This window comes from Charadrius vociferus, unplaced genomic scaffold, assembly GCF_000708025.1.
Source record: "Charadrius vociferus isolate BGI_N301 unplaced genomic scaffold, ASM70802v2 scaffold72, whole genome shotgun sequence".
NCBI classification, from domain to species: Eukaryota; Metazoa; Chordata; class Aves; order Charadriiformes; family Charadriidae; genus Charadrius; species Charadrius vociferus.
Genome location: NW_009647830.1, coordinates 2,587,300 through 2,610,074, shown reverse-complemented (window position 1 = coordinate 2,610,074; position 22,775 = coordinate 2,587,300). Strand labels below are relative to the sequence as shown.

At 38.7% G+C, this 22,775-nt stretch overlaps 1 protein-coding gene across 1 annotated transcript in view; it reads right to left on the bottom strand.

Annotated features, from left to right (window-relative positions):
* Positions 1-282: 282 nt before the first annotated feature.
* The window catches only part of CEP83 (centrosomal protein 83kDa), a 24,461-nt gene continuing 1,968 nt past the window's right edge, over positions 283-22,775 (bottom strand). Inside the window, exons 4-18 of the mRNA XM_009882650.1 lie at positions 22,769-22,773; positions 22,354-22,481; positions 19,017-19,268; positions 17,552-17,683; positions 14,691-14,805; positions 13,016-13,160; positions 12,732-12,881; positions 12,015-12,090; positions 10,725-10,882; positions 7,853-7,982; positions 6,857-6,960; positions 6,016-6,196; positions 5,378-5,546; positions 2,871-2,920; positions 283-732 (exon numbers count right to left, since the gene is read on the bottom strand). Coding sequence (XP_009880952.1) covers positions 283-732; positions 2,871-2,920; positions 5,378-5,546; positions 6,016-6,196; positions 6,857-6,960; positions 7,853-7,982; positions 10,725-10,882; positions 12,015-12,090; positions 12,732-12,881; positions 13,016-13,160; positions 14,691-14,805; positions 17,552-17,683; positions 19,017-19,268; positions 22,354-22,481; positions 22,769-22,773 — 2,245 coding nt within the window. The remainder of the gene's footprint in view (positions 733-2,870; positions 2,921-5,377; positions 5,547-6,015; positions 6,197-6,856; positions 6,961-7,852; positions 7,983-10,724; positions 10,883-12,014; positions 12,091-12,731; positions 12,882-13,015; positions 13,161-14,690; positions 14,806-17,551; positions 17,684-19,016; positions 19,269-22,353; positions 22,482-22,768; positions 22,774-22,775) is intronic.

Genomic DNA, 22,775 nt, shown 5'->3' with positions numbered 1-22,775 from the left:
GAGGTGGGGAGGGGGTAACTGTCTGCCTTCGTCCTGCTGGCGTGGTTTTTTTGAGGCTTGGCTGTTTTCAAAGGAGGGTGTCTATTACATTTGCATTGGTGGCTAAAATTAGCCCAGCTGGAAAGCAGGTGCGTGGCCACGCTGCTGAGAAGAGACTGGTGCAGTGGCTACCGTGCGAAGCCACGGAGGAGCAGCCGTGGCTCTGGCTCGGCTACGGCACCAGCACAGTCCTGCCCTCCGCTACGCACCTGAAATCTTTTGTTGCCGTGAACTCGGCTTCGGTCACACGGAGGCACTTACTAAGGCTGCCTTAGATCTGAGGGAAGGCGTTGGTGAGATGATACGTTTCCACACATTTCTGGAGAGACCCACCACTGCAGGTGAGTGGCGTAGCGCAGCGGCGAGGGCAGAACCGTCCCCTGCCTTGGCAGCGACCGGGGTGCCACGGGCTGTGAATGGCAGCGGGTGGCCCAAGTTTAGTATCAAAAGCCCGTGCTGGGGCTGTGACCAGCCAGAGACGCCCACGCGGGGCTCCCAGGCAGCGGAGCGCTCGAAATGTTTATTAGTGTGTGCGACTGCGTTGGAGGAGCCCAGCGGCTGCGGTGCAGCAGTACTAAAGCTGGCTGGTTTGGCTGCAGTGGCGACCAGAAGTTGGGACCAGGCACAATCCCGTGGCACATAGCCCGCCAGTGCTGGCGAATGCTCACCACGCTTTGGCAGCAGCGCGGCCGCCTGTTAGCGTGAGGAAAAGCAAACACAAACACGTTGCCTACTGGTCTGCCCCCCCTCTGTGCCATGTGATTGCACAAGTTGTCCCTCTTGCATATCAGTGAGGGCAGCCACCAACCCATACTGTGATGGCTTTTTTTTTCTTTTTTTTTTTCTTTTTTAATTCAAGTCTTACACTTGCTATTAAGTTTACACTTTATACTTGACAGAATGTATGGCTTTGTTCAGGAAACTGCACTACAGTGTTGCAGTACTTTCAGCAGTTCTCATCTCTGCCTGGCACAATATATTGTGGTAAGTTTTATTTTAATTGGAAAAAAACCCCACTCCAACCCTAACCTGTCTTGCCCTCTGTCCTAAAGGAGTGGACCGTGGCTTGACTAGCACTTAAGCTTAGAATACCTGTACTTAAGGGCTTGATTTTTATCATTCTTAACCTTCTAAAGCAGCATCAAATAAATAAATTTAAAAAGCACAGTAATTAATATTAAGGGAGGGGCATGAGCAGATTACTCTTTGCAGTTAGAGAGACAGCTCAGCAGTTCTGTTCCACTTCAGGTATTTGCTGGCAGTGCATTTGAATGAACTGCGATAGTTTTGTTCAACAGTAACCTTCTGTACAGGCAGAAAAAAAAAGAAACCCCAACATTTCTGCTTGAAAAAGCTGTAAAATATAATCTGTTTGCGTGGGTCTGGTCCTGTGAACTTCACTCTATGTGTTTCTATGATGAGAAAACGAAAACCAGTCCTATTCTGTATTTGTACTACTTGCTTGTTTGCTACAATAGCTTTAATGATTTCTAGAGATTAAGTATGTGTTGAAGCAGGCCCTGTAGCTTTAGCCTACAGCCTGGAATAGGATTATTGCCTTTTATTCAAGCCTCCGAAACAGCGTCACTCTGTTAGTAAACCATTTAAAGTCATGCTGGGACTTTGTAACCCATCAAGTGGATCTCACGAAGTGATGTGAAGTATAATTAAGTGATTGTGGCTCTTTTGGTAGGTTTGGGTCAGCACACAAAACATTGGGACACCTTCTGTATCTGCAATTCGCTGTTACATGGACAAAAAAACCCACCTCTGAGTAAAGCTGTATTACGACAACCCAACAATTCTAATAGCATTCTCTGAAATGAAAGCAAACTTCTCTTTAACCTATTTTTCACATGTTTACAGGCAAACTGCTATGGCAAACAGCATATTTTCTAACACTAGCTTACAGAGCATTATTTTGCAGTCATCTAGTTTAAAGTCAAATCTTTCTAATGTGTAAAGTAATTCCTGTTGTACAGAAGTGAATCTGTTGTTTAAAATGAATGGTTAAAAAAAAGTGCAAATGACAAATACATGTTGGTGTTTGTATGGGTTTACCTAGAATAAAATGCATTTGGAGGTTATTTTTGATTGACTTTTGTGTACTTTAAAAATGGTTAAAAAAGAAAGCAAGCACAGGTCGTAGCAGTGCCAAGATCCCGCAGGGCGTGGCGTGTGAGACACGGAGGAGTACCGCAGTAGTCACGGGCCCGCACCCTGCGGTACAAACCACTGCCGTCCGTCCCCCTGCAGCTGGCAATGACAGGAAAAGGCAGGTAGGGTGCAGCACCAGGGGGTGCTGGGGACTTAGGGGTGCTGGCCTGAAACGCAGCAGCTGCCGAGGGGTTTTCCCTGCAGCCTTCCCGGCTCTGGGATGCGGCGGCAGGGCGGAGGCAGGCTGAAGATGCAAAGATGCAGTGCCCGCTGCGCCTCCACGCAGCCCTCAGGAGCCGCGCTACAACTGCGTAGCTTTAGGGCTCTGAGGCTGATGATACTTTCAAAAAAGGCTAAAAATGTTGAAAATGAGGATAACGCGACAAGCGTTCTTTGAGGAGGGTGCTGCAGAGACAGGAAATCAACTCTTGTGCAAAAAGCCTGAGACAGACTGGGAAATGGAGCCCACAAACCAGTAGATAACCATCATTCTTCCTCCTGCTGTTACCCTTTTTCTGCCCTGCAAGTCTCCCCTCGTTTGAGTGCAGTGCCCTGCCAGCCCCCCGACATCAGATGCAGTCTTGCTGAAGGCCACGCAACCAGGGTTGGGGGCAGAAACACCAGGCTGCCGAGCAACCTTTGCAACCTGCTCTTTGCAACCTTAGAGAACCTACGTTTGGCAAAGCTGGCTCAGGTGCAGACAGGTACTTTTTCCAAATTAATCCTGCAGGAGACCGCAGAAATAGCTTCTGTTACTTCTCATAGTTACAGTTTCCCTTGGAGAAGTCTAACAAATTCCCTGAGAAAGTGCAGAAAAATCCTTACACTTACTTACGTACTGCATGGAAAATCAAAAATGCAGCCTTTGGAAGTGAAGAGCTGAGTCAAGGACAATGTCACCATATCCAATATAGTTACTCCAGTTGTCTATTACTGCAGTCTAGTAACAATACAGAATAAGCTATTAAAAGAAATTGCAGTGCCTGTCTCACTGCCTCATACTCTAGTGAAAGTATTTTGGGAGTCCTACCTGATTGCTTTCATTTAGACATCCTTAATGCTGATGTCTGTATCTATCAGACATATCATAAACGAAAACATCTTTATTTCTCTCCATTGATTAAAAAAAAAAAAAAAAAAAAAAGAATTCATCCATTACAAGTTTCGGTTACTAAACTGATAATGAAGGGGAAAAAAAAAAGATTTTAAATAAATAGATTCAACCTTGAATAAATAATTTTATTGTAGTTAAGTAAACAAATTGCAGTACCAACAAATACAAACTTATATTTTCATAATGTGAAGGCAATTTGTTATACTTCATCTCTACTACATTATATTAAAAACCCCCATTATTGCTTATTCCAGTTATAAAAATAGAAGAGGCACATTGTCCAGGTTGGCAAATAAAAGTTTTCAGCATTTTTTCCATTTCATTTCATCCTGTCTATCTGCATGGGAACTTCAAAATAACAATCCCAATGTGGATTACAGCACCATCAACAGTCAAAACAGCAACCCAGCAAAACTCCACACCGAGACAGCAACTTCTACGTTGAAGGAGTAAGAGGATATTATCAAATAAGTTTTAAAGGATTTGTTTAAATTTTTTTTATTTTAATTTTTATCCTAAGTGTCAGCACAACCTAAACCTTGATAAATGTTTTTTAACGGTTCGTGTGACAAGATTATTTCATGTTTTGACTTCCAAATAATTTTACATAATTTATATAAAAACATTTCAAAATGTAGTTAACCTTTCAATGCTTTTGTTTTGAATCATTATATTTGATAATTTATGAAAGTCTATCAAAAATAAATACAAAACTACGCAGAATGTATTTTACGCTATTCAGGCACATACAAGCACATTTTTTGGCAAAGTATTAAAAGCACGTGTGGAATGATTACTAAAAATGATCAATAATACAGCATTGGTAAAGGTATAAAATCAAAAGGCTTCTCGGGTAAGACACAGCCACAGCTGGTATGTGAAGAATCCGATACATCTGCGATTCCCTGTACACCGTTGCTTGCAAAGCAACATGGGGAGTGGAGTGGGGTGGAGACTCCAAGGCCAAACCCTGTGATAATCCAGCAGACATGGGAACGAGATGGCACCACAGAAGAGAAACAGTGCGAAGGATGGGACAGAGTGGAGACACTGCGGCTAAAACCCTGTGATAAACTGGGGACTTGGGGACCAAATAGAGTCCTCGAAGGTCTTATAGAACTGATAAACTGTCTACTTGTTACCCTGAGCCAACAATCTGACACTTTGTTTTGACAAAATGCTGTCCTTTAGTGAACTTTGCTCATTATAATGTCACTATAATACCAAAACACACCTCCATCCCAAAAGCTACCCGCCTCCAAGGTGGCGACCACTCCTCCTTGAGTCTGCACCCTGAATTTTTCATAAACTATACCTTTAAATGCGAGGCAAGAAAATTTTAGACCAATCATAATGAAAGTATTTATGACTAGAGTCACTCAAACTCCACCTTGAAGATAAAAATTAGTATAAAAAATAGCCCGAGAAAAGGGGGATGTGAGGGAAGACACCATCGTGGACTTCTGGGACCAGTCGACGGGCTGAGCCTCTCTTCCCCCCCATAAGGACGCTTGTGGGTAAGATTCGAACACTTGGCTATACCAAGTGCTTCCCCGGGAAACTTAGAAATCTCTATATAGAGTAGTTTTATAACTTAGTGCTTTTGTTAACCGAGCTATATTGCTAGCATTTTTAGTATTCACACGTGCTTTGCAGACAGTCACTATCACCGGCAATCCAAAAGAACTCGTGTATCTGTTGTTTAAATAAACCGTACCGTGCAGGCAGCGAGTCATTTGGGTTTTCTCATTGAGCGCAACCGAAGCGAAGGCCGTGTTAGTTCATGAGCACGACTGGGCTGAAGGTGCAGTCTGCTATTAGTGTATCCAGAACCGTAACAGTTTAATATATTAAACGCGCCCGGACTGATAGTGGTGAATTGGGCATCACTCAGAATTTAAACCTAGCCGCACCGAGCCTCCCACCTCGGTGAGGAGTGTTAGAACGCAAGGGGGTTTATTTTCTGCCAAAACTACTTTGCCCCTTTAACGCAACAGCATGTACAAAGGATAAGCTATTGAAAACTAACGGCATGTAGGGGTTGTAGATTTTATTTAGAGTCCTCACTTTGTGCATCGCCTTCTCCAGCGATCTTGTTTCTAGCCAAGTTCCTGTATGCGCTCCCCGTTACTCGGTCTCTAGATGGTCCAAGATCTTGCAGCTGTTTTCTCTGTGTTGTTTCTAGTTCTTCCAACCGCTTGCGAAGCAGTGAAAGCTCTCTTTGATGCTGTTCCTCCTTGAAATAATAATAAAAAAGAGTTACACACCTACAAGGGACCAAAATGAGCAATAATTTGAGATTAGAGAGATTTTCACCCTCAGAAGCTCACCGGAGTAAGTAAAACTCTTTTAACCACGCAAGAAATCAAGAGCAGCAATGCTGCTTTTTAATAATGAAACCAAAGTGTGAGGCCAACGCTACTTTCTTACCCAGAAGAAGCCACTTAAAGCTTCTTGGGAGAAGGACAAAGTAGGGAGAATTTGAGTTAAAACTGCCCATTTGTTCCATTCTGTAACATATCGTTTGTCTTTCAAGAACTCCTTCCCATTGCGAGGAAGGGAACATCACTAGATGCATTCCTCAAAGTTCCCTTCCTCTGTTCAAAGATCAAATGCTGCTTCCTTAAGACTAAGGTCTGTAATGAAGGACTGTTCCAGGACCCTCTTTCGTTGTGTTGTTTTCAGAACTCGTAATACATCACCACCTGAAGAAGGGGGAAGGACGCTTCAGGCCCCAGAGGCAAGGCAGATGATGACATTATACTGACAGGATTGAGCGACGGTATGTTAGGATTCAGAATTAAACTCCGGAATTCATTGTGCCGACGTTGCAAGTCCTTTAGTCTCTTCTGGAGCCGTGCATATTCTTCATGGGAAACATTCTGCCTAGGAAATAAGAAATTTCTTATTGCTCAAGATCTTTGTTATCCCAAGACAGAAGCATACCTCTCCCCGAGTACTCTGCTGTTTACTATCGCTATGAAGGAATGCGCCATGCCAGATGAACTGGAAAGTGGAAGGCCTGTGCATATTCTTCTGCCTAAATGTCTATCTAGAAGTCCCTCTATATATTAAACTCTCTGCTGTATTACAGATTAGAAATTACATGGAATAAATTAAGATTTTAGTAGCGTTCACAGTAATGAGCCACAGGAGCTACATTAAATTAATTCTTTGAATTGAGCCCTCCATAGGTGCTCAATGAAGAGAAAAAAAATCAGAGTTTGTCTTTCAAAGAGATGCCAAGTCTGTTTCTCTTGCAATTCTGAAGTCTCTTTCACTTCCTTCTTTGAAGGGATTCCTGCAACTATATCTACCAGATATTTTCCCCTCATTTCTCCCCAGACAGCTCTGCAGGTGTCTTGTAAGCTCTCAGCTGCCCATCCTAAATAGATTCCATTCAAAGAATTCTGGTGCTAAAAATGCCATTAGACTGGACTCCAGTTACTAAACTAAGTGTCACGTATCTTCAAAATTACCTCATGTTTGTAAGTCAGATCTTGGGCATTTATCATTTTTCAAATAAGAAACAGCAAAGTTTATTACCTGTTTAGCACCTGGTTTTCTTTTTCTAGCTCTTCTATCTTGGCTTCCAGAAGTTCTAGTTTCTCTTGCATCCTCCTTTGTTTATTATCAGTGAGAGTCTTTCTCTGTCAAACAGACATTTCAAACAGCTAAGTAATGCCTTGATAGATTAGATCCTGTAAAAATTAAATCTACATTGTACATGGTTTCAAAGCTGTGACAGTTTTTCAGATTTTCCTTCCTTAAGATGAAGTGCTGAAGTGTTTGAAGGTTCTGAATCCCCATGCTGGGAAACAGAAGAGACGAGAAATGGTCCATAGCTGCGACTGAAAGATGCACAGCTGTCAGTCACTCGTTGGTCAGTGATTAACTGTAAAACAAACACTAACTGTATTTGAGAATTACAAAAGTCATTCTTTAAATGACCATGTATAAATAAGTATAAGCATGACCCCAAAAAAAATGTATGCGTTCTTTCTTTTTTGGGTTTTTTTTTTTTTGCTCATGTTGACAACTTTTTACAACCTTAAAAGCTACTGGTAGGTTTCATAACCTGTATGTGTCCAATGTATAAAACTGCTAATTAATCTTGAGCTTTTATAAACAATTGATTAGCTTTTCCTTTCAAGTTATTTCAAAAAAGCAAGCTTAGCAGAAGACATAAAATTTTAATATTCCATCAAGGAAAAGTAGAACATCATTTGTCTAGTATCCAAAACATCATCCTTACTAATCAAGGAGTCCACCTCTTAAATAACCGTATATACACACATGCATGCGCATGCGAAAAAAGCCTCACAGAATCCTTGATGTCATTATAACAAAGTTGTTGGCTGTAATATTCTTTTGCATATCACTTCAACCTATTTCTATACTGATCTTAAAGGACCCGATATATTTTGTTACTATATTCAGTAGATTGCAGATAAACTCTCAATAATAAAACAATTCTAGCTGGCCAAAGTAAAGCTGAACTCTTCATAAGCTGGATCATTCATAAAGGAAGAGTCAACATGCCTTTTTCTGAGCAACAGCAGCTCGACATAGCTTGTTCTTCACTTGGTTGTATTTCTCTTCTTTCTCTGTGATGCGCTGAGTAAGTACATGCTTCTCCTCCAGCCATTCTATACGTCTGTATTCTAAAGTCCTTTGAAAAAAATCAGGTTAAAAGATTAAGAGGCTATATATACAAAGCGATGCGTTGGCTTAATGCTCTTAAAATAGATGTGCCTTTTCACAACTCCTACCTTTATATATTTGAAGGATCAGATTTAAATTTGATTGTGCTAACAATCTAATCGTGACTAACAACATTCAAACCTGTGCATTCACATCATCCTAGGTTTTCTTCAACTATGAGGCAAATTTTGAAAACTGATTCCAATAAGCTAGTTAATTGTTGGCTGCCTGTTGGTTGGGCATGTTGCCAAACCGTCTGCAGAAAATTTCTACATTCCAATCAAACAATCACACTGGAACACAACAGTAGACACCTATGCCAAACATCAGTTGTCAGAAGAGCTGACAGCTACCTGCTGTGTTTGGGAGGTGAGATTCAAGAGAACAGGTTGTTGCCCTGTGCAGTCTACTACGCCTTTGTAACAGAGAAGTACAGATGACTAGTGTGTGCTCCCGGCCAGAACAAACACCAGCACGACGGGAAGCTCCTACCAATATGGTTCCTAGACAACATTCCAGCTGAACACACACCACCAACAGCATATGTTATCTGTTCAGGCCTTTGCATGGTTAAAACATACTAAAATTAGGCTGTGTTCTCTAGTAGTGGATAGGAAAGAAGCCAGTTTCTCTCTGCTGCCTTGTTTGTTTGGGCTATCTGCATTGTGGGTCAAAGTAGACAGGAACTAACTGCAAATTACTATAAAAAAAAATAAGTCAAATGGTGATATTCTGTGCAGCAGTTTTTTAGAAATGCAGTCCAAGGCTTGGTATCAGTGCATCCATACCACTCCAATCCTGGGTTGATGCATTTTCCCCTACAGGTACTCTGAATGAATCTCCATAAACCTCTCACCAAACAGCCTTTCCCTTCCCCGCAACAGATGTATTAGAAATCATCCACTCCCATATTAGAACTAGGCTCCTGGCCCACTCGGTACCTGTCACAGTTCTTTTAGCAGACCCAGTGTGGTTTGTACCTTGCTGTTGCCTATAAATATCCACTACTACCCAGGAACCAAAGAGCTTTCTCAAAAAGCACTGCTTTACAGTAAAAGAATTTCAATTGAGACAGTGGTTAAAAATGCCATGAGATTATTTTTTTTTAATGCCACTAACGCTGTTCCTGAAAAGCTTAACAAGTGCCTGTTTGAGCTCATCTCTGATCTGTATCAGTCTCATAGTTTGCCTTCAGGCCTTTTTCTCCTTTCACATTTTCATTTCCAAGCCTAAGATTGACACAGCCAGGCAGGCAGCTGCTTTGCCTACTTACGGCTCAACTGGCATTATTTTATTTATCTGAAACTGTTTATCTTAGGCTTTCTTATCTTTTGGTCCTTATTTCACTTCCTCTTGAAGCCGAGTAGCTTTGGTGCAACTTAACTCTTGGAGTTCAAGTTTGTAAGAATTACTGAACAGAGGAAGGAAGTGCTATTACACACCGAGTCAGAAAAAGAATGGAAACGGGTCCCAAGGCTCCCTGGGTAACAGTAGGACAGACTTCAAGGACTTTACATGCAGACTGCAAATCTGCTTAATTTCTGCAGTATCGGCCTTGGTGCATCTCCTGTTATCTACACACTTACACAACTATCTGTGAGGACTGCCAAGTTCCTTCTGCTGCCTTCCCAGGAAAACCCACTCCTGACTGGTCTAGGGTCCATAAGTAAGTACACGACATTGACAGTCGCACTCAAATAACAGTAACAATCTCACTGAAAATATGAATACACCTTCCTAAAGTAAAAATCCAGGGCATTTAACACGCTACTGACAACTGAACATACTCTGCAGTCCTAATGCAGTAATTTCTTCAAATGTTAAAACTGAAAAGCAATACTTAAACTAATGACAACAAAGCAACTGCAGTACCACTTTGTAGCAAAAGAGAAGTTAAAACAAAAAATTCTATCTTTTGGAAGTTTTCTATTTAATCTGGGACACTGACTTTTTAAAAAAACCCACCAGACAATAGTCCAGTACAAGTTAGACATGTATTCGGTTATTAGGCTAGGAAATACTAAGTAGCCATTTCAGACTAACTGACAATCTTTAAATGTCAGGAAAGTGTTCATTGCTATATGGAGTCTGAACAAGATTTGGTTTCCTTCAGCATTTATCAGCATGTTTTGACAGCGCAAAAAAAGAAAGTGATTATTTTTAATTTTGATGAGAGCAACTAGAAGATACCCAATAAGCTTTTAGTTACCTCATATCAACTAAAAGGATCTAGTGGGATGGGGGGGGGGGCGGGGAGGGAAGTATATACACGCATATACAGACTGGGTCCCTGAAACCTTATCGAAGCATAATCCAATGCTTAAATGCTTTTCTCACCCTTAATGCTTAAACACTTTTAAAAGAACTGCGTGCAAGACTCTAGATCCACTTAAACTAATATAAGTTTGACATTCACTTCAGCATAAATAGGATTTCATTTTATACAAACAGCATATTTCACTAGTCAATAATTAATTGTAACAGACACGAATGGAAACAAACTCCTGTTTTTGAAGTTACCACAAGCAAAGCTTTTATACGTACTGCATAACAGAAGGTGTAGCTATTTTTAAAAATTATCCAATATTTCCTGCTCATTTTTAATTTCAACTTTATTCAGAATCTACAATCCATAGTTAAGTAACCCACGTGAAAGGAACACAAGCAATATGAAAAGGAAAAGTAAAGCCAAAAGGAAGAAAAAAATTACTTCTCTGTTTCCAGTTGAGCTTTTTCTGCCTGAGTCCTTGCATGTTGACATTCTTGTTTCAATCTCTCTATTATTTCCTTCAGCTTCTGATTAGACTCCAGCAAATCATTTTCTGATTGAGAAAGCGAGGCAAGCTGGAGTTGCATGTCATGAATTTGCTAAAAAAAAAAAAAACCCAAACAAATTTTTCTATTTGAGAAGGTATGCAAATAACTAACAATTAATTTTGAGATACTGAGATAGAACAAAATGCAGACACCAACTGACTGCATTAGCTTTTCATTAGCCTTTCTTGTTTGTTTCTTTTCTCCTTGCTCAACAGCTTCTCCAGAAGCTTTACAGGAAATCACTACCAGACAAAGAAGGTTTTCTATTGTAGTAGGAAAAAAAAAAAAGGGAGGCAGGAGTCTTCAGTGGATGATGTTTCTCCCAGAACTCAAGAAATCCAACACTGAGCCCCAGGGCTGAACAGAACAGAACCACACGACATTTAGCAGCAGAGCTGTGGAGCTGCCCAGATTCTTCTCTCTCATAATGCACAATGCGTCACAATCAGCAGTGGCTGCACCAACCAGTTCACAAAAGCAAGTACGTATAGAGTCTGAAAAGTCCAACATCCGCAGCCAGCACACAGAAAGGATGACTTCCCTTTCCTTTTCCTCTCCCCACATAGACACTCTGATACCCCAATTTCTGACTTTGGGAGGAAAAAAAAATATTGCCTTGAACTTCAAGTGCACACAGCTTGCAGACTACTTTGATGCACAGCTATGTTCTTACCTACCAAATAACATCATGGGCAAGCAGGAGTTAAAAGAATCAGGTTTTATTTTCAACACTGCCATCAATTCACTCTGCAATAGAAATATACCTCTTTACACTAGTTTATTCATTTATGAAACATCTGTTAAGCACTTGAAGAACCTTAGATGAGAGATGCAGTGTAAATGCAAAGCATTACCTAGAAACAATTTATAAGTCTCCATGGAAACTGAATCTCCAGTTAAATAGTGCGTATCTGTATTCAATATACCAGTCTATAAACATTCAGCTTTGAAATCCTTGGTACCCACAAAACTCATGAAGCAAAAAGCTGTAATCCATTTATAAAGGTCCAGGAAAGCATGACTGATTTCTGAACACTTTTGCTTTTAAATATCTGTTGTGTGCATTTTGTCCCTCAGGAAAAAAAAGGCCTTAAAAATTCAATCTAATCTTCAAACACTGGACATGGTAACTGCAGGAAAGATTGTATTTCTCTGTAAAACATTACAATCAATTAAACCTTACCTGTTTCAGATCAGCACTTTCACGTTTCTTTTCTTCCAACTCCTCTGTCTGAATAGCTTGCTGTTGAATTTTTAACCTAAAATTGTATAAGACATCCTTATTTTTATCTAATTAAAATATAGATCTTAAAAGTTAAGACAAATCAGCCTGATGCTAGAATATATTGCACAATTTGAAAGGCTGATAAATATTTAACTAAACAATGATTAAAATATATTTTTATTGATTATTAGAATTCATATAGGAGCAAGAAATGCATTGATTTGTTTGCTTTTGGAGTATGACTTCTGCTCATTTTATCATACTGACGTTCATACAAATACAATAACCAACTCAAAGAGTTGGTCTCAGTTTGTCAGTTGCTGATATGGTGCCATTGTGGAAAGAGAAATGGTTTACTCTAGTGCTGGGTCTATGCCAGCAGCCAACATGGACCCAATTTTAAGAAACATGAGTATTGCAAAATTATGTCTTAAAGCTGTTCATTAAAATCATATAATTTTTAAAGATTTGGAGGAAAAATGTTAATTTTTTTTTTTAAACAGCACATTTTTAATTCTGTCTTCGTTTTAAAGAATGCAAAAGATAATTTTGTTTCATTTACAATGATGAACATGTGTGTTATCTATGAATAGTAAACTTCTATACTGACTACTGTAAAGAAATTAGCAGGGAAAAAATGAGAAATTTGTATTAAGGTTAGAAAAGCCACACTACCGCAAACGCTGCAGTTCCTTTTTGCTAGATTCTTCTGCCATCTGTACAACACGTAGTTTCTCTTCATACTGATCCTTTTCAGATTGTCTCCAAGTATCTTGTTCCAGTTTCATTTTCTCTAGATCCGCTAATCTGTTCTCGAGTTCTAACCTGAGACATTATTCAACATGCACACAAGAATCATGACAGAATGCCAGAAGTGTTTAGTTGCTAAGAATGAAATTTTTAAAAGTTACTCAAAACACTCCTCTTTTAGAAGTTGAGCAGTAAATCAACAAACATACTTTTCATCCTGTAAGGCTGCAATTTTTTCAAAAACTTCCTCTTTGGCAGCTTGCACTTTACGAATTAGCTCCCGATCCTTTTCTACTAAAAGCACCTTATGACGTTCAACAGCTGCCTTAAGAATTTCCTTGTCTGACAGCAATCCTGTGTTAAACATTAAAAAAAGTTAAAATGTCATTATTGATATCAACCTGACGAAATCCAGTATTAAAATAACTTTATAAATTGTTAAAAGGGAGCTAAAAGTCACAATTCACATGATAGAATGAACAAATGGGGAAAAAAAAAAACCAACAAAAAAACCCAGAAGAGACATGGCCTTTCTTAGCATAACAGCAACATTTCAAAAACTTTTGAACAGTAACCATTACACTGGAACCTCTGCCTACCAGGGTTTATTATTTTAACATACGAAAGTAATTAAACAGTTGATGTTATTGTAGATTTAAACTCTAAAGCAATTTCTGCTAAGCAGTTGTGTCTGAATTTAAAAAAAAAAAAAAACAAAAAAAAACCAAAAAACCAACCAACCAACCAACAACAAGAAAATAAACCCTCGTCCACAACAGCTACAAAAAGGTAGAGAGAATTGGTTATTTTCTTTTTATGGAAAAGTTTATTGTAAACAGTAACTGGTTACCAGTAAAACCATAGTAACCTGACTACAACAAATTTCACATTTTAATCCACTCATATTACGAAATGAAGCAATTCTAAAATTACAACTCTATAGGCAAGGACCAAAGGTGCAAATTAAAAACGTGTGACCAAGACACCTGTCTTCACTGGCAAATAAGACAACATGCCATTAACAATGACTCCTGGTTATTTAGCTAATTCAGAGATGCAAACGGGATTCCACAGCCAGTGCAGGTTAGCTTAAATCTTGCCTGTATTTAGTTTCGTATTTCATAGGGTCCAACATTTTTAGTTCTCAATAAGCTTTAAGTGCATTGCTGATACAGAAAACACCACTTTTAGTTGCTCTTAGAGAACTAAATATCAAAGCAAGTCAACAGAAACAACTATTCCAGGAAGACGAAGGTATTATTTTGGGGTTATGGCGAATCAGTGAGGACACACCACTTAAAAGATCTGTAATGATTTAAATCACCAACACATAACTAGTACTAGAAAGCTTTGGCTTTTCACTCTAGAAAGCTATTTCAAGTTGCCTTGAATACTCAGCTGTATTAGATAGCTTAGAACATTGTCCATTTTCTTCAAAGAACTAGCTAGAAACGGTATTTTGTTTCACATGGCAGCCTTACCTAATTGTTATCAATACCACAGACACAGAACCAGAAAACAAAAGAACCACCGAAGCCCTACAGTATGTTAAGGTTTCAAGCACAGTGTGAAACACTCTAGAATTTGGCAAGACTAGAAAAAATCACCACATGAAGTACATGATTTGAAACAGATTATGCTCAAATTATGTCACAAATTCACTAATTTACATAGATGAAAAATTGTTCTGTAACTGTTCTTCCTAACCCAGTAGACCAAATGAAACAACACAGTTATTTCAAATACAAAATGAATTGTCAGATCTATGACCTAGACCAGAATTAGAAGGTGAAAGCTGCTGGGGAATATTTGGAGGAAAAGTAATTGTAGTAGTCTAACTAGAAGTTACAAAAGCATTCATTAGAAATTAATTGCACATTTTACCATCCATTTCACTTTGGATCTTGTTTCTCTCTCTTTCTACCTCACTCTTTGTTCTTGCTGCCTCCAGTTTGACATTTGTTACTTCCAATTTATGTGAATGTTTAAGTTCTTCTACCTATGAATTAGAAAAAAAAAAAAAAACAAAACAAAGCAACTAAAATGAAAAAATATATATATTTGCAGCTTTACTGTAAGTTTTTCATGTGGTATTTTGCTAACAAGAAAATCAGCCAAATAACCATAGACTACACTTATTTTAAACATATCTTAATTTTTTTCCCCCCCATCTACTGCTTTCCTGAAGCCAATCCAGAATATCCACTCCTGTAGATAATTTTTAATGTTGATTATATACATACAATAACACTAAAGCTATTGACATGATCTGATTCCCCAAATCATAATCAATAAAAACCCATTAGAGGTTTTTATTAATTCCTCAAGTCACACACTGAAGATTACCGAATGAGTTGTCAGTCATCTTGAAATGCAAGTTTTATATATTCTGTGATTAAAAAAATTAAAGTGCTCAAACACAACAAATATTCCAGGAAGCAGGCAATCTGACTATTGACAAGTATTTCATCTTTAACCAGCCGGTTATTACAAGCTACAGTGTAGAAAAGTTACTCTTAAGAAGCCTTGGTGATATATGCACAGATGGACAGGATTGCCTGTGAAAACTTGGTTTCTGAGTAAATGCTACACATTCTACAAGCTGGCCTCTGAATAGTGGGGTACAAAATACCCCACTATTGGAAATAGTGGAGTATTTCCCACTCATTGGAAATATCTTGCTATGACACTGGTCCAAATTGCGTAACACCCTGATGCCTTGCTAACTCAAGCATTAGCATGTCAGTTCACACATACTTCACTTCTGACTAAAGGTTCCTCAGAGTCAAACTAAAATAAAGTTTAAATTTAATCTCCCCAAGTAAAACAAAGCAGTGATATGCAAAAACAGATTATCAATTGCTCCCCCAAGTAATTTCAATTTGGTAACTACTTATGGTCCCCCTGACCTCCTGGAGTGCCACACTACTTTCTCAAAATCCAGGTCTTCATAGTTCTAAAGTGCATTTTAAATCTCTACAAGTGTGACATACGCATGAAACGGCCTCATAAAAGCAGGAGCTTTAAGAACATCAAATCAAAGACAATTACCACTTGCATGGAAACTTTCTATAGTTTAGGCATTTGTACGCAGTAATTACACGGTCAATGAGAACTAAATATCTAGAGGAAAGCACTTATAATGAAAATCCATTCACAATGACAAATGTAATTACAACCTGCTAGCATATACAAGTGGCAAAAGGTTAAGAATGGCATAGTAGCTTATTAAGTAACTACATAGTGGATTTGGTTGCTTAAATACTAAGTTGAGAACATTTCAGGGCAACTTGCAAAGATTTAAGGTGGCTTTTTTAAGGCACAAAATCTGGAAGACAAATGCGTGCACCTGTGCTCAGAAATAAGTTTGAGTGGGTGCAGAAGGGGGTGGAGGAATCCATACAAAGCACATGCCAGTGTTATTTTGGAAAGTTTATTCACAAATGCAGGATAGCTTTAAGTCAACAGAAAGCTTAAAATAATTCTGCATTCATCTACAAGACTAAAGTTACCGGCTTTTCTGTTAATTCAGAACTAACTAGAGCCTCTCCAGAAAGGTAAGAAAACACAGGGGATTAAATTTGCTACCAGAAACTGACAGATGTGATAAAAATTTATTACCCAATATTCTCTCCAGAAAGGAGGGAATAAGAGCAGAAAGCTAATATTTAGCCAAGTACCAATTTCATTAGGACTAGAATCCTCACTCAAATTTACAGAAAGCAGTGGAAGTATTCTGCAACATTTGAAGGTAAAACAGTTTACCAGTGTTCCAATTTTTCTTGTTTATTCAAATAATCACATATGAAATTGCATAAAGGATGTCTTTTTAAAGTTGTATAGCTGAGGAGTCACTGCTACCAGATAAAACTCTGAATCTGGCATCCAGGCATCCATACTAACCTAATTGTGCTGAAATACTAAACAGTGATGTGAAGTTTCTTAAGCACTTTCAGGTTTTTCCTCAACTTGAAGCCTTCTGATCTTTTTTTCTTAAGTATTTTTCTAGAAATTTCTCTAAGCACTCAAAAAAAAAAAAAAAAAAGAAAGCATACAAGCATAAAACAAAACCTCTAAGATCTGGTGCCAACCCAACAACTAAGATACTCAAGCACATTGCAAGACAATGATCTACTTAAAATGACACAATGCCGTGCTGTACAAAAATGTTTCTGTACAAGCTATGCTGGCATTAGCCCAAGAAGAACGCTGTGCTAATGTGACTATCCTGCTTCTAATATAACCTAAATCTCCGCAGGTGATTCCAATGCAGCTTGCTTCACACAGCCCATTCAGAGGATACTTTTTAAGATCTCCAGAAACCATAGCTCCATTAAAAAAAAAGAAAAAAAGAAAAAAGAAAAAAAAAAATCGATTTCAAGCTCTATTGCACTTTATGCACTTTATGAAAAAGTAATGCTTGTTTCCATCAAATAAGGCGGGCTATTTTCATGAGTACTAAAAACATGAATATAAAGACAGCTCTTTGAGCTCTGTTTTGTTTAGAAAAAAGATCTAGAAAATTAAATAAAAAGGGAATAACCTCAATCCTTAGAGATACTTTTAGGGATGAAGTTTTACCTGTAAAGTCACATATTCTGTAACTTCCAACTGAAATTGGGAAAAAAAAATCCAAACAGATTTTAAATCACAGTAAAAGATATTATGCTATTCTTAATGCAAAATATAAACTTAAACATAACAGGATTTGAAAAACGTATTTTAGATACCATAAAAGCACTTACTTTAGTAGCTAAGGAATTGACTTCTCGTTCAGATTTGTGAAGTTTGCTAGTTAAGAGAATGTTTTGCTCATGACTCATCTGCAGTTCTTTCTCGATTCGATCAATTTGTAGTTCAGCAGACTTCTTTTCTGCCTTGAATAAAGGAGGTATTTGTAAGAGTTTTGGAGCAGGGCTGACTCTTGCTATTCATTTGAGTGGTTCAATTGATTTGGGCTTTCAGATATTACTGACCCTTTATATTATATAACAGTATAATATACAAATATTTATCTTTGCTCAACAATATGGTCCAATACAAGTGCCTTGAATTTTACTCAGAAGTCACAACTGTTTTTACTAACACTGCCTGCACAGAATCACACACATTTTCAATCCTACTTCAGAAGAAGCAGACGTAATCCGACTTCGTTAGGAGGCAGCAGGTATTCCTACCAGTAAAATTTCTGGGCCGTAACACCAGCATGACTATAAGTGGTGCTCGAAAAGATGTCATATGTTTGCCTATGCAGTTATACTAACTGAAGAATTAAGAGGAAACAAATTAAGAGGAAATTAAGAGGAAATAAAATGCAATTACTGTTGAGTATTATAGACTCAAGACCCTGAGCTTTATTAAATATCAAAAAGGCAATCTAACCCATGATTTCACCTTCCTTTTTCTGAACTGACCTATTTCCAGCAGACTTTTTTTTAGTTTTCTAAATTAAGAATATTACAGCACTTTTCAAGTTGTGATCAGAGCATTTTGTAACAAAGGTATACAGCACTGATAACAGTAAAAAGGAAAATGAACCACCTATCTGTATGCTGCAACAGTGTGAGAAGTCTACATGGAAAGACTCACTACCTAGGGAGGTAGCAAGAACTGACAGGAGGGACTGAAGACCACAGATGAAGAATACAGTGGAATCCTGAGAACCATACAACAGGCCAGAAACGCCAACGGTTCTTTAACGGAGAGCAACAGCAAAGAAATAGACAATTGCAGTAATGTGCTGGAGAAAGAAGAGACACAGGTAGGCAAGAAAGAAGACGACACACGAGGAAAGGATTAAACAAATAGGGGAGCATCATATGACATTTTTGAAAAGAATGAAAAATTTACTGTTGCAGATTATTAACATATTGTCATCAGTTTCTAACTCCAGCCAAGTGACAAGTGCTGACACGAGCATCTTACTGACTGCAAACAGTGATATCACTCGCATAGTTAGAAAGGAGATCGTTCAACAGAATCTCTCAGTTGAGCTCTCCACCTTTCCAAAGTTGAACTGGCAGTACATGACTCCCAATTCCCAATGTACTTACAATTTGTTTTTAAATCTGAAATGTACAAATTCAAATTTGGAGTCGATGGCAAAATTATCAGTGACTTCAGTCACAGTTCTATCAGGTCAAGTGTTATTCTCGCCACACTCTAAAAGGAGGCAAAATAAAAATAAAAAACAAACAAACAACAACTTACCTCTAGAGACCTTGCCATAGCCTGCATCTCAGCTAACTGTCGTACTTGTACTCTTTGAACATTTTCTGCTTGCACACCACAATTGTCTCTTTCTGCTCTTAGTTCTGCTACTTCTGCTTCTAAGCCTTTTAATTTTTGATATAGTTGTGCCTTTTCTCTAGAGAGTGCCTCCACACGTTTACTGTCCCTCGTGGGATCAACACTAAGCAGCTGATTATGGAGTTCTTCTTTATCTTTATCCAGCCTTGCAATCTGGTAGTTGTTAATCAGAAAAACAAAAGCTTTTACATTGGTTAGGTGTCAGGCAGCAACAAATACAGCAGTTGACAATTCAGGACAGAGCAACAGCGCGCATTTAAAATATTATGAAATTACATTCACATTTATTTTCTTTCTTAGAGTAGGAAAACCAACAGACCCATTCTTCAAGGCCTTTTCTGCTTCAGTTTTCACTGATAAGGCTTGTTCTCGGACCTCAGATGTCCCTGAGCCCACTAGCAGTCTGTGGTAGTAAAGCAGTACCCAGAATAGAGGAAGAAAGTGTTAGGGATCATTTAATCCACTGGATACACGCAAGTTCTTGGAATGGATCCAACCGTTTTGAAGGAGCTCACTGGTATCATTGCAAGGCTATTCTCTATCATCTTCAAAAAGTCATGGCAATCAGAGAAGGTTCCTGATGACTGGTAAGAGGCACACAGCACATCCATCAAGAAGAGCAGAAAGGTCAAGAAGGATCCAGATAACTACAGAACAGTCAGCTTCACATCAGTCTCTGTGAAAGTTATAAAGCAAACCCTCTCAAAAGCCATTTCTAAACACATGAAAGACAAGGTGATGGAAAGCAGAGTTTATCAAGGGCAAATCATGCCTGACCTACTTCTCTGCTTTCTATGAAGAGGTGACTGGCACTGCAGACAAGGAGAGGGCGGTGAATCTTGTATGCCTTGATTTTAACAAGGCCTTTGATACAGTCTCCTGTAATCTTCTCTCTCACCAAATTGGTAAGATATGGGCTGGAAAAGTGGATGATAAAGTAGGTAGAAAGCTGGCTGGGCTGCCAGGCTCAAAGCTTGATGATCGGTGGTGCAAAGCCCAGCTGACTGCCTGTAACTAGTGGGGTCTTTCTGAGATCAGTACAGGGTCCGATACCGGTTGATGTCCTCATTCGTGATCTGTATGATGGGATGGAGCACTCTTTCAGCAAGTTTGCAGCTGACACCAAATTAGGGGAAAATGGCCAATGTGCTGGAAAGCAGGACTGCTATTCAGAGGACACTGAACAGGCTGAAGGAACCCAGTGCAACAGTACAGGCTGGGGGCAACTGTCTAGGAAACAGCTCCATGGAAAAGGATTTGGGGGTCCTAGTAGACAACAAGTTGAACATTAGTCAGCAGAGTACCTGTGCAGCAAAGATGGCAAGCTGCATTCTGGCAGACTGGCAGAAGCACAGCTAGCAGATCCAGGGAATTGATCCTTTGTCCCCTTCCAGTAGTTTTAAGACTGCATCTGGAGTTTGTGTCCAGTACACAAACGACAAACTGGAGCAAGTCCAGTAGATGGCCACCAAGACAGTCATGGGGTTGGGAAACATGACGTGTAAGGACAGGCTGATAGAACTATGCCTCTTCAGCTTGGAGAAGAGAAGGAGATGTATAGTGATGGGAAGAGAGGCAATGGACACAAGTTGGAACATGTGAAATTCCAATTAGATATTAGGAAAAAAAAATTACCACGAAGATCGTTAAATACTGGAATAGCTTGGCCAGAAAGGTTGTGGAATCTCCATCCTCGCAAATGTTCAAGACTCAACTAGACACGGCCCTGAGCAACCTGATCTCATTACACTTCAATATTTTAAGCAGGATGTTGGACCAGAAGGAGGTGTCTTCCAACTTACATTACAATTCCACAATTCTATAACCACAACAGAACTCAAATCTGCTAGTAACTCAAGACAGTCAACATGACTGCGCCCTGTCAGACAGAAAAGAAAGCAAAAAAAAAAAAAAAATCTTTCTGTTACAAGATAGTACGATAGGTACAAACTAATCTTGAGACTGTAACTAACATATTACAAATATATAGATTCTAGTGTTTCAAAATTAGTTATGTGGACTGAATGTAATATTGGGGCAAACGAGTGAGAAAGTAAGGGATGTAAGAGTTCTTTTGATATTTGGAGACTAGTACAAACTCTGATCTGCAGCAGTCCTTTTAGAAGTTGCTCTATGGATCAAAACCAATTTCTGCAGCAAAAGCCTTCCAAATCTCTTTTATGGGGAGATTCTAACACTTATTGCATGACATGCCCAAGCCATCATTTAAGAATTGGGATGTTTTTGTAGTCTCCTTGTGATAAATGGCATGGAAGGTTAAAAAGGCTATAAGGGAGGGGAAACTAGATCACATCGCACCCTGGGCTCAAGGTAGTTTCATTCTCTGTAAGTGTGCTAATTAGCTGCAGGACTAGCACAAACTCAACAAGCTCACAAAAGTGGCAGGCTGTAAAGCAGCATGTGGGTTTAGCTCCAGGAAGGACAACTGTTCTGTTTTTAAATGCATTGCATTTCCAAATTTGGATTGATTTTGAAAGTGATGATTGCTTTGATTTGTGTCTCATGTTTGGACTAATACATTCAAATCTGGCATCTTAGTATATATGCTTCCAGACAAATACTTAAATGAATATGCAAATGACATGCAACACATTTACACTGCTGCATATATTTAAAACATAAATAAGCTGGCAATTTATTTAGCTACACTTTTGAAAATCCAATTCTGAGACAGAAAAATTCATGAATGGTTTATTCAAGAGTTAATACAACTGAAATAATGTTACTGAAGTTTTCAGTATCCTTTTGACCACCACTGTCATGATCCAACTTAGTTGCAAAATGCAACCCTGGTTGGCATTAACAATATCTTCTCTTGCCTTCTTCTTGAATTAGTTGCCACGTAAGTAATTTAAAGTCTAAACTTACATCGGTTGCTCAGATAACTTATTAATTTCAGAGTAGTGTAATGTCTCAAATTCCATCACAAATGCAAGTAAAAAAAGCATTAAGCAAAGCCACTGGCTGTCATTTATCAGAAGGCGAGCCTATTCTTACTTATAATAGCACAAATTATATTGCAACACATCACGGAACAAACCTAGAGAGACAGCTTTAGGCTAAGTCATAAAAGTATTCTGAGAATTAAAAGAACTGAAACAAACTCTACATTATGAAATGGTGTCAAACTGACAACCCATCAAGTACCAGTATTTTCACAATCATCAAGCAGCTTTGTCATCAGATACATTTTAAGCTACTGGAACATTCTATGTACCTCAGCCTCGTATTTTATTTTCTTCTCTTCTAAAATACGTGCATGTTCTTCCTTTTGATGTTCAAATTCTGATTTCAGAAAAGTGTGTTCATAACGAAGTTTGTTATATTCTGTTCTGTATTTTTCCACTTCCTAAGTTAGACAAAAAAAACATAAACATCAGAGAAGTTTTCAGATTTATTTCCTTCAAAAGTCCATGCAATGTTCCTATCATTTCACAAGTTATATCTGATGAACTGAATCCCTCCTTCTCCCTCTTCTGGGGTTTCAACGTTCACTGCTGGAGCAACAGTACCAGATAAAGAATGTCATACTTTGCTCCCCTTTCAGTTTTAATTTCCCAAGGTTTTAAGAACAACTACAAATTGATGTTCACTACTCTAAATGAAACAGAATTTCAATACTTACTACTTACATTTTCT